The 12,403-nt window shown below is 40.9% G+C and overlaps 1 protein-coding gene across 4 annotated transcripts in view; it reads left to right on the top strand.

The window, feature by feature from the left end:
- Window positions 1-3,104: 3,104 nt before the first annotated feature.
- The window catches only part of cntn3a.1 (contactin 3a, tandem duplicate 1), a 76,618-nt gene continuing 67,319 nt past the window's right edge, over window positions 3,105-12,403 (top strand). The window contains exons 1-3 of one of the 4 annotated variants that reach the window (XM_070968172.1): window positions 3,123-3,414; window positions 3,519-3,642; window positions 11,707-11,850. In XM_070968172.1, the coding sequence (XP_070824273.1) occupies window positions 11,796-11,850 (55 nt within the window). In that variant the 5' untranslated portion in view covers window positions 3,123-3,414; window positions 3,519-3,642; window positions 11,707-11,795. Of the gene's footprint in view, window positions 3,643-11,706; window positions 11,851-12,403 lie in introns of all 4 variants that reach the window. The other 3 variants (XM_070968170.1, XM_070968169.1, XM_070968171.1) reach the window with 3 other exon arrangements.

Genomic DNA, 12,403 nt, shown 5'->3' with positions numbered 1-12,403 from the left:
AGAGCTGTTGACTGTCCTTCATTTGATTAAAAATGAAGGGCATCATGCAGAGACAGGGGCAGGGAGGATTGCCCTGACTCAGTCAATGCTACCACCTCAGTCCCGACGACCATCTGTGCCAAAAACTTTGCTTTAACAGACAGCACAGGTCCAGCACAAAATCCCCCTTCACCTCAGCCGCATGTCACAGACACCAATTAAACCAGTCTCACCTAAAATGCAGGTAGAAGAGAAAACTAAGGAGAAAAAAAGTGAAATCCAGAAGTCAAAAAGTAGAACTTGCGTGTGTGGTGTTACTGAGAACATGGATTGGAGCTCAGTAATTTTAGATTATACGTTGCTGCTACCATGGAGACACAACAAATGAGTCAGGATATTTTGAGGCTTGTGAGCTTTTTGGCCAATGACAAGTTGCTGCTTCCAAATTGGCAACAAAAATACAGGTAATTTGCTACTCTTATAGCACACACACTTTCCTAAAATCAGATAGTCAGTCCCTTTTTGAAAAGAGTTGAATGCAGAGAGGTTTACAAGACAGATAACAATTAGAGGATGAAGAACAACATTGCTCTCTTATACCTGTTAGTTAACTGAAGTCTGATACCCAGCAAACAAAGAAACATCCCCAGCATGAGCCCTGAAGGTCCTCTCTGAACAACCGCTAAATGTTGTGTAGAGTCCCTGTTATGATACAGGGATGCTATGCTAAAAGTGCTAAAAGTACTAATGCCACAACTTGAAAACACGTCATTACAACATCCTGCATTCAAAATCTCACTTAAATAACAATATGTAAGTATCACCAGCAAAATGCAGACATCAGTGAAACAGTTTGTGGCCAAAGACAATATTTTATTTAAAATCTCTGTTTGTGTCTGAAAGAGACCGTGGCAGCGTGACACCTCAGCAGAGAATAATCTGCCTATTCTTGCTCTCAGACAGCCATCCCTGAAAATGCCTGTGTTTCTGACTCCTGACAGCGTTGACAAGTTGCTCATTTCAGCATCTCTTTGAGTGCCTCAGGACAAACGTAATTCACGTCTTTAAATGACATCTTCCAAACAGCAATGAAAAGCTCATTGTCACATTGGGATGGTTGTATGCAGTTTTGGTCCCGTTGGAGACCAGAGGGAAATGAGTAAAACTGCATGAGGTAAAATTGAGTTAGTTTTCTTTGGAAGAAATTATCACCCTAAAACGGTAAGAAATTTTCCCTCCAGTCTCGAGCATTGAAGAATTCATGAAATATTCAAGCCTAGTTGTGGATACAGTGTTTGTGTTTAGGGTAGCTATACTATTAAGTGTTCCTTGGAGCTTTGATGTGCCATTATTAGCTGTGTGTATGGGTGGCGAAGGAATACTAAATGTTCATTCAGTAGGTTAATCCAAATAGTCTTTTTTTTCGTTTTGCCTTTCCAAGGCTCAGCGGGGCATTCAGTAATTTCTGCTGTAATTATCTTTCTCCCATTGGCTCAAACAGAAGTAGATTCTTTTAAATCCCACTCAACATTGGATGGATTATGAACCAGAGGCATGGTGCATGTAACGAGTTCTGATTATTTGAACTTTGTGAGCTGGCAGTCTCTCGAGTTTTGTGTAGTGGCAGTAATGCTGGAAACAAATGCATTATCACAGGCCCATGTCTGCTGACAAAGATGTGTTATTCTGGACACAAATCTGATTCTTTTATTTCTTATGCTAATATTAGTAATTTACCATACCGCATACAGGAGGAGGACAAAAAAATGTTAAGACATTATGAGAAATTGCTGCAACTGTGAATAATTTCATCACAGTTACAACCGCTGCTGCAAAGGTGCACTGCCATAATCATTTTTTTTTTTGTCAAAGCTGCAGGAGACAATCAACAGAATGCCAAAAAGACATTATCTTCTATTACCAAGCTCCAACTGCATCTGGGAAAAAAGTGCAAAAATATTCACTATGTCATTAAAACACAAAAAACGCCATAAAAGGCCATGATTTATAAGATGATCATATGTCTTTATGAAAAATCTAAACTTGTTAAGTGATAGTGGCCCGACACTGAAGGCCAATTAAAAAAACAATAATAATAAAATAAAATATATAATAATAAATATAAAATAAAACAAGGCTTCAAGTCACTCTTTTCCCCCACAAGTTGAGCATCTGTATTCAAGTTTCCTAAAATGAACACTAAGTACATTTACCCAAGTACAAATCACAGGTATTTGTACTTTACTCAAGCATTTCCATGTTAGAATATTTCAATACTTATACTTCACTTTCAGTTCAGAGAGAAATATGGCACTTTAAACTCCACTACATTTGTCTGACAGCTGTGGTACTTTGCAGATTAAAGGTTCTGCACACCTAGACAGGTGCTTTCATTCATTCTGACTGAACAGACCTGCAGTATGGTCAGACATGTTGGGTGGAACCATGCTAGGAATTAGATTGTCCCGCCCTAATAGGCTGATAACAAGAGAGGCAACAGAGAGGAGAGAAAGATGTCAATCAAAGCACAGTCTACACAGCTCTGAGAGGAGCTGTCTAGGCAATGTAAGCCCAAACACCTGTGTTTGTGGACAGTAGGTGTGGAGGCAATATAAGATTCTTTCACTCAAAATATATGATCACAAAATACGATGCATTTGTATGGATTAAGCTATTAAGCAGTATAATAAGTAGGTTATAATTTGCTCTCCATTGACCAACCACAACATTAAAATGCTGTTTGTACTTTAATACATCAGCAGCAATAACTCAATATGTAAAAATATAATACTGAATGGATCCTGTCTACATCATGAGAACTTTTACTTTTGGTACCTTAAGTACATTTCTTTGTCATATTTAAGTCAAATTTGGAATTCAGGACTTTTATTTGTAAGCATGGGATATTGCTACTTCAAGTGTCAGCATACCTCTTCCACCAAAGAGAATGGAATATTTGTTTTTGATCTCTTAATTCCCTTGAAAAAACTCAAAACAACAACAATCAGGTTATAATTCTCTAATCCTACATCGTGAGGACAGGACATCGTGGTGAACATACTGTGAACCTGCATTGTGAAAAAGCAGCCTACTGTAAATCCACCTCTGATGTCCCATGTGCCACTGCCGCCGCGCGCGCAGACAACTACAGTCCTCATCCTGTGGACGAGTCAGACGCTCACACTGAAGACCGAAGACCGCGAACACCTCCTGCTCCCAAAAATGAAATTCTGCATCGAAATTTAACAGCATTTGCCCCGCAGCCGTCTTGGTTAGAAGCCGCCGCTGCGGGTTTGGTTCGTATCAGCCTGCCTGGTCGCACCGCCGGGGTGCCCTAAATGAAAGTGCCGGTGACCAGTGCGTGGAGAGCGGGGAACCTGGCTGCTAGCAACTACTCGGACTCTGAAAGCTCCGAGGGCACTTGGGGCGGAAAAGGTGACCGCCAGCGTTTCGGGTGACCTGCCTCCGAAGAGGGGAGAGGGGAGTTTGAGTCCGTTTCTACGAGAGCAACATCTCTGAACGTATTTCTCACTTTGCAGAGACGAACTTCGCTGTCGCCGTCGACTCCATGCTGCTCGGCTGAGGGAGTGAGGAGATGCGCGGTGTAACATGGATATCCGAGAAGGGATAAACATCAGCAAACACCACGGGGGACGCACTCAGGTAAATAATAACAACTATTTGCTCTGCTCTATATTCTATGTAAACTCTTTTTTCCCCAATATTTCCGACCCATTAGTCCTTATCTTCGTTCTGTGCTGCTCTGAACCGTCAGTCTACATAAACTTCCACTTCAGGTATCGAATATAATTACAGTAAAACAGTGTAAATCCTACTGTTTTAAACATTCATCGACAAATATCGGCACACAGGCTGTCTCGCTCTTTTTTTAAAGACTATGCTCATTTCGATTTCTCTCACAAACAATTGTAGGCAGTACACACACACGCACAACATGTCCCAGCGTGTAATTGCACATGCATGCATGCGTTCATGCAATTATTACCATGTGTCAGTTCGAAAGAAACACACACAAAAAACTGAATTAAAAAACTGAATGTAATTCTCATGTTCTAGTTCCCAACTGATTTGTACAATTTCCACACAACCCATTAAAAGATAACAGCATTCTGTGTTCTCTAATTGCCATGGCCATCATTTATTCCATGCATTTTTTTTTAAAGAGGGCACGAATCCACCTATCAACTCCTCCTCATTTAAATCCTCTGGCAGAACTCATTTGTCGTCAGTGATCAACAGGGGATTGGACTCAGTCCAGTCTCATCATCTCTCCCTCTCTTTGATTGCACCAAGCTCAGAGCTTGATTGCCGTTCAGATTGTCTGAAGTCCTTTGGCGTGCGACTCTGTTGGAAGTAGTTATCCTCATGAAATCAAGTGTCCATATGTTTGAGAGGGAGCTGCCTCGCACATCATGATTCTGCTATTAAGAAAATTAGAGGTGGCTGCAGGATAGGCTTCTTTTGACATCAACTCTTTCCTGTCCCACACTGTAAACAGTTTGTGTCATTTCCCCCTCTGTTTACAATTAAATCTCAGTGTTTTGTTTCATGTTGACATAACGCCAGCTGGATGTGTCAGGGGTGTGACACTTACTACCAAATGCCGTGCTTTGATTCCCCGCATAAACACTACTTTGGAGTGCAGTTACTCTTCTTACCTTTTTGTATCCAAGTGGTTGCAATAGTAGAGCTACTACACATCTCCTTGGGGAAGTGTGCTTATGGCTGGACACGTTTCTGATGATGTCACCGCCTCAGAAAGAGGACGAGGAGGGGGAAGATGAAGTTCATAGTACCTACTCATGTTCATTTTTAATAGGGGGATGGCCCAGTGGAAGCACCCCCATACAGTATGTCTTATGTGTCTCTGTGTCCCTCCCGCTGTTCCATGATTACACGTTGCTGCTTGTCACTTTGATCATGAAGGTGATGCCACCCCATAGTGTGTCTAGGCTACAATATAGTATAGAATTGAGTATTTATAATATATAATTTAGAGAATATTATAGATCCAGGTTGAAACTGACAGAAAGGTGGGACTGAGAGAAAAAGTCTGCTATTTCAGCACCTTGGACAGCGTCATGGATTCATCAACACAGCAGTTAGACCGCTGATATTCAAAGCTCAGTCAGATAAAGGAGCAATGCATTAGACTAGACTAACGTTCAGCTGAACACCCCCTCTGCACCTGCACCTTCTCTGCTACCATGGATGGAGAGGGGGCATGGCAGGGGGTTAACAAAGGGGATGGCATCCGCCCTCATTCCCACTCAGATCACTTACTGATAGCACCTTGATGAAAACAGTCTGGTCTGCGTGAGAAGTGGGAAACCAGCACTAAAGAAGGTTAATGTGGGCAAAATGATATACAGTACATTCTGTGTAAGCTCTGTAAAGGCTGTTCTTTTCCAACATTTTAACACAACAGGTATGCAGAGGTGGTAGGATGATCCACAAGGATTCAGTTTTATGCATCTGCTGTTCATTCCTTTGCAGTGGACCAACAGCATTTTAACCGCAGAGCTAAGCTATATAATCTTTATAGTTTATTCAAATCTAAGTGCAGTTGGGGCAGTTATTGCTTGAAGGAGCATGCTAAATTCTACACCGAATCTACAGTATGTGACTCTTTTCAAATTAATAAGTATGATAACAGCAGCAAAAAACATTTGTAACATATGTTTCTCTTGCCTTCAAATGTTTAAAATCAATAACTTGAGCACTAAATTCTTCATTCTTTTGTTTCTCATGCACATCTGCTTCATGGGGGACTGCAGAGTTCATTGTCCGACCTCCTCCTGTGCTTGAGTGTGCGACATCCTCAGAGATATGATGAGGAAATAAATTTTCACCTTTTTGGTCAAATGTTCAAAAGAACATATATATATGTTAAAGCGAGTGAATTGTGGATGTACCCTTGTTTATCTAGATCTGGACCACTCAAACATGGCACAAGCAGCAGTTTCCTTGCTCTACAACTGATGCTTGCACTGTCTACTACTCTGTTGAAACTGCATATTAAGTAGTAATCATAGATGTGTAGTAGGAGCATGAACTGCGTTTACAATGGGAAAAAAAACCCCAAATACATGAAGACAAACTGTCTCAACATTGTAATGTGCTGTTGATGGATATCACAGCTGGAAGTCTCCAGGGACAGCTCAGGAAACATATCAGGAAGGTAATAAATAGGAACTACTTGCCCTTTAAGTAGCATTCTCAGGCTGTACTTTGATTGACTATACATCACTGCACGTGTATTATTATCTCCTGTTTTTACAAACAGGGAGACACAAACTTCTTGCATAGTGAAGATGTCCACATTAGATCATATGAAAGCTGTACTGTTTTGAAGATTTGTTTTGCGATCAGTGTTTCCATCTCGTGTAGACGCCTTAAGCCACTTAAGGCGGGTTTTTTGTCTGTAAGAGGATCTTTCATTCCTCACAGTGATAACAGCTTACCCTTTCTCCATCCTGGGCTTACGGTTACCTCCCATGATACGTAACTGCTTCCTTCTACCAAAGTGTTTCAACAAAGACCTAAATCTGTGCATCTAATGAACTATTAATTGGCAGGCTTTTAAATCCTCATGGGATCCTTAATTAGTACCCTTGTTAAGGCAGGTGCACTGCAATTGTCGGCTTCTCGTGTCTAAAACACTTTCATTCAGACCATCAGTTATAGGATAAATACACAGTATGTCTGCTGCAGGTGCCTAGTTGGAGCGATTAAAATCGATGCCAGCCACATCTTGATTATTTCCAAAAAAATTAAAAGTCACAGTCATTTATTAATTCACCTACATCTATTATTTATATTTACAATGAAGGCATGGCATGGCAAGTTTAACCATTTCATCAATAATGTTAAAATAAGCATGTAATTTGATGCATGTGTCTATAACGATGTTTAAATAATTACAATATACTGTTCTTATTTCTTTAAAACTTGGGCGCAGCACACATGCAGGCAGGAAGACCCTTTCAACATACTCACTTGCTCTTGTCACAAGGGAGATTGGGATGAGTGCTTTCATGGAGAGCCCCTGGTGTGGTCTGGAGAAATGAAGAAGCTGGCATGTGTTATGTCATGCCTACGGCTTGTGTGCTTAGATCAAAACACCATTAGTCTCTTTGTCTTGTGCCACTGTTTGAGGTAGAATCTTGGCTGGGGAATACATTGGCACTTCCTTGACGACCGTGGTGTGCCATTTGTGAGGAATAAAAAAAATTGGCTTGGCATGCACAAAAGCTTCAGCTCCAGAAAGTTTTGAACTTATTGGTTGTGTGCGACCAAGATTGGCAGAGAGAATTTTAGGTATTTGGTGGCTTTTTTTGTTGGATCAATAGACGTGACAGCCAGTTAACATAGAGCAGGGAAGTTCTACGATGCAATAGTAAAACCTTCAAAGAACAGCAGGATAGGCTTGGTATGCTGTATTAAGAGCTCCCACAACTAAATAAAATAAGAAAATCTTAATTGCTGTTTTGCATGATTGCTTCATTGAATATTAAATGTAAAAGGCCATTACAACTATAAAATACTCTCATCTGATTAGGACTTGATATCATTATCACCGCCACTCTTCCACAGAGCTGCTTGGCAAATCTTTGATTCATGCATGCGGTGAATCAAATTATGCAGGATTAAGTAGAAATTCCACGTTCCATACTACTACTAGTCTCAACTCACCACCACCAGAAAATGAATTTTAAATGACTGGAGGCACTCAGAGCCGTGAGATGAGCCTCAAATGCAGGAAAACACCGATCGAGCTGGTGTCTGCGGATTGAGTGAAGTCACAGCTCAGGTGATTAAAGATGCAGCATTGTATGCCATTTTTCCCTGGTCTTGTCTCGTTCCTGCAGAGTGTGGGAGTCTATTCTCATTCATGATTTAGAGCTTGGGGGTGTGGGTGTGTGCAAGCGTGTGTGTGTGGGGTGCTCGTGCATTTTAGTGTGAATTTTATCTTCATCTGGACTCTTCAACCAATGGGACCTGGAGTACCCTTCTATTAATACATTTTTGAGCCCTGAAAAATTGATGGCAGCGGAGAGATCTGGTGTAGTGGAGAGGGTCGAATCAACTGCCATCACTGTCAGCCTCTGTGGCTGACTGAACTACAATCTGTGGTTTATCAACTCCAGCTGGTGCTGTCAGAGGAGAACAGGAAAAGGGGTGTCACTTTGACAACACTGAAATTTGGAGGAGGGCTTTGTCTCCACAAATCTGAGTCTTCCCTCAAAGCCGCAGCATTTCCTCAAAAGTCAAATGAGATCAGGTGCTCAGTTCTATATCTAGGCTTTCTGCTGTTCCAATACATTGATTTCATGTGATTAGAAGTTCGAGTACATGTAGTCATGAACAAAGGAACGCCACGTTGGTCCGCTGTGCAGGCAAACTAAGGTGAGGTCTTCGTATGCCTTGTTTTTTTCTGACCAGCAGTCAAAAAGATAAAGATAAAGCAGAATATCCTCACATTTGATAAATCAGTATGAGGGCGTGCTTAGCATTTTTACAGCTTGACAAATAAGTGAAATGATTAATATACTATCGAAATCGTTGATTAATCTTGAAAGGACAAATGTGCCATAATATCAATGCCTCCATAAAGGACTATACATCATCTAGTATGTTGGTTATTATGATAATGTGACCGTTTGCCCGTTTCTTCCCCTGAAACTGGAAATATTTATTTTTACCTACAGATCTTGAAGTCAGAGATGACATCTCTGAGCTGCACCTGACATTTTGCAGATCTCCTCTTGCCTCTAATTAAAATGTTTTCATCTCCCCAAATCAATCACCAGCGGTTTTGCACACTTTCAGTAAGCTCATGTCAAAGCTTTTGAATTTCGCAGATAGCATTTATATTTCACTCAGAAATTGACATGTTTGTGTAAGCACTTGAGTGGAAATTTCAGTTTCATAGCAAGCAATATGAAGCACTTGACAGGGATAATGCTGCATGCAGCCCATCACATGGTCAGCCGTGGTTAACTCATTGCCCATAAAGAAAGTAAATTTGTTAAAGTGTGTAATTTATCGCATTGAAATTTTGTGTATTATTTTCCCGTGGTGTCATCTGCATTTGTGAAATGAGAGGCTGATCATCGCCATTGTGTTACATTTTAATGAAGTTGAGCTTGTGCAAATTGGGTAAGGAAATGTTTAGGCCAGGACTGTCGTTGCAGCCTTAATCATATTCCATTTTTCAACCCTTGGCTTTTTCCAGAGACATGAAAGAGGTTGGAACTTGAAAGGCAAAGTTTGAAAGCCTTCCCTGTCATTAACTTTCATTTCATACAGCAAACAAATGAGAGAATCGATTAGGGATGAAAGTAAGTCATTGGCCTTGCCACCACCACTTAAGGTCAGAAGGGTAATTAATTTGTACTGAAGAAGGAAGGCAAATGCTGCTATGGACACCCCGACTCGCCCAGTCATCATCTGAGATTCTTTGGATCAAAAGGCCGTCTTTATCCCCCCCACCCCCATCTCTGCTGTCTGATGTTTCATGTCTCAGGGCTCGCTGAGTAATAGAGATCAAGAGATTGCTGTTAGGGGCCAAGAGATACCTTTATGAATGGGGTCTCTCCAGTTCACACGTTCTCGTCATGTTTGCTAGTGGTGCTGTCAAGGCCGGATGAATTGTTTTTAGATGACCAGAGTATCAAATCTTTTGTCAAAACAATTACTTGTTTCTGGAAACATGAAGCATTTGTCACAAGCGAATCAGTGGCAAATTACAGCAAGGTGACACACGTATTTACTTTGACAGTCATAATTTGAGTCTAATTTAGTGCAGGTATAAATGTTAGATCTTAAAGCCGCAGTGCAGGACTTTTACAGATAAATGTCTGTTGCGTTTAAGGCCTTCCCAGATCAGTTCACACAATGCCGATTTAGCCTGTCACCACCAGGTAAAGCTCTCCGTGTTTCGCAGCATACCGGAGGGTTTAAATCGGGTGTCTGTGGCGACATTCCCACGCTGGTGCAACAATAGTGATGTGTTACAAGTCAGCCAGCAATAATTGGTTTGCTAGAGCTGAAGTGTGGAGCAACCACAGCTACGGCAACTAGGAATACGACTGAGCCCATGGTGTCATAAGCACGTCGATGGTGTTTGTGTAATTACTGTCACTGCCAGAGGGGGGACAAAAGTTCAGCCCTGCAGGTTTTCGCAAACATTTGAATAAGCTAGTATAAGTGTTAAGTCGAAATATAAAGTTTTGCTGAATTTCAAGGCTCCTCTTTTTTCTTTTAAAGACATTGTATGGAGTAATTTATTCAGCACATCTCTCACAATTATTCCCTGAAAGGAGGAGCACTCCAAAAATATCCAGGAGCAGAAGAAGGGATTTGAAGTCTCTCTGTTTTATTATTAAAAGCCAACATTTACTCATGACATTTGCATCCTAATAACTGCAAGATAAGTTGGAACTTAGATGACATTCTAAACCCAATCTCCATAATGAGATTTATAGGGGAAAAGTGTTGCCTTTAATGGTTTAGTACACGCAGAAGGAAGAGTAGTGTAGGCGAATGTGTCAGGGACGCAGTTGATATATTCACATAAGCATCAGTATGCTCTGTCATGCCTTTCAGTGGTGCAAAGATAAGAGGCGAGCTGATAACTGAGAACTATGAATGTGTAATCTTTCAGTTGTCTCTGCTTTTTTGGCACTCGGTCTTGATAGACTATACTGTATGTTCTTATTAATTTTGTCCTCTCATTTATTTCAGCATGCTGATGGTGTGTAGTCAGAGGAAACCGTGCCATCAGTCAGTTAAATGTACCAAGGAGAGTTTGAGCAAAGACAATGCCTAATTTCTTCCCCTCATCCTCTCTCACTCCATAACCGGCTGATGGCATGAAAACATTTATCTGTTCCTGTATCAGAAAGGATCTTAGCTACCAACGTGTTGGGGGCGTTGGAGTATTTAGAGAAATAAATACATCACTGTTTTCAGTGACAGCAGGAATACGTCTCATTATCATTTCACAACTTTTTTGGGGCTTCATTTGGGTCTTAGCAGGGATAAATTACGGTTTAGTCCTTGAGAAAATCAATTGTATGAGTCTCCCGCGGGACTGAAAATGGTTTTGCCCTGCGTACAGTCATCTCTTTATGTCAGAAATACATAATCCCTGCAGCTCAGATGAATTCGAGGAGCCAGGACAGTACTTTATTACATGCTAGGGATGTGTCTGACAACCAGCTTGCTTTTTGTTTTGTCTCAGCAGGTTTGAGTACAACCAAGTGATCCCTTTATGTTTCTCTTGTAGACATGATCCCTATTAGGCGATGTTAAGCACTCTTAAGCAAACTCTACAGCACAAGTGTTTTGTAAGTGCTTTGCTTGGACGAATCATTGTGTGTGTTTGCACGAGTCAGAGCGATTTCTTGATTATTCTCACAGATATACATTATACCCCGACTATCACAGTGTCTGCAAATCAAAACACAGCTGCTGTTCACTGTCATCTAGATCTGAAATGTGTTTGCAAAGATTAAATGTTACTAGCAAGTATTTGTGGTATGTTTAGGGGTTTGATTTGATTTTTACCGTTCTCTTGTGTTTTATTTCAGCAAACATGGACAGTCATTGTACTTGTGAAATAAGACCACCTGATGAGACAATTGACCAGTGGTTCTGAATCTCTAATGCCCCCCCCCCTTTTTTCTTTTCATTTGACAGAAGAACGGTGAAAGTGCTGGAAAGGACAAAGCCAGGATTCTACACACCTGTGATTGGATGTGAGCTTGTATTGACCTGAGACCATTAAAATGGAGTTGCTATGGAAACTTATATTACTGCTGTCATTGGTGGAGTGTCTGTCAGGTAAGCCTCCCAAACATGCACTTTTTTTTGCGTTGTTAGCGCGGCGCCTATGAATTGTTATTTATAGATTTTTTTTTGTGATGGCGGCTCAGCATACAGAACAGATGGCACTTGAAAGCAAAATGAAAAACTAAAATGTTTTATGGCAAAGAGCGCCCAAAGCTTTCCACCAATTTTACAAATGGCAGGAAAGGTTCACCTTGTTGTTTTTTCATTGGCAGCTCAAGGCAGCAAATCAACATTCCTTCAGTTGTGCAAAGCAGCTTTCTCTGTTTTTTTTTTGTTTTTTTTTCCCCAGCAGTGAATCCTGATGGAAAAAATAAGCCAGGTTTCTATCTCTGAAAGACAGTCCCTATCTAGCAATTGAACGTGCAGTCATTCATTTTAAAGAGCCCCTCAATTGTTACCCTAATTAAGAGTGCACCGGTAGTAGTGCAGAAATCTTGTCATTGATCTTGCTTTTAATGAGAGACCTAATTTTTTCCCTTACAAAATGTTCAGGGTCAAATGCTCGTTCTCTTCAGAATGTCTGAAGCTGAGACATGATGAATAA

Source organism: Chaetodon trifascialis, chromosome 8 (assembly GCF_039877785.1).
Source record: "Chaetodon trifascialis isolate fChaTrf1 chromosome 8, fChaTrf1.hap1, whole genome shotgun sequence".
NCBI lineage: Eukaryota > Metazoa > Chordata > Actinopteri > Chaetodontiformes > Chaetodontidae > Chaetodon > Chaetodon trifascialis.
Note: the sequence above shows the minus strand (reverse complement) of the source record. Positions and strands in the feature narration are given on the sequence as shown.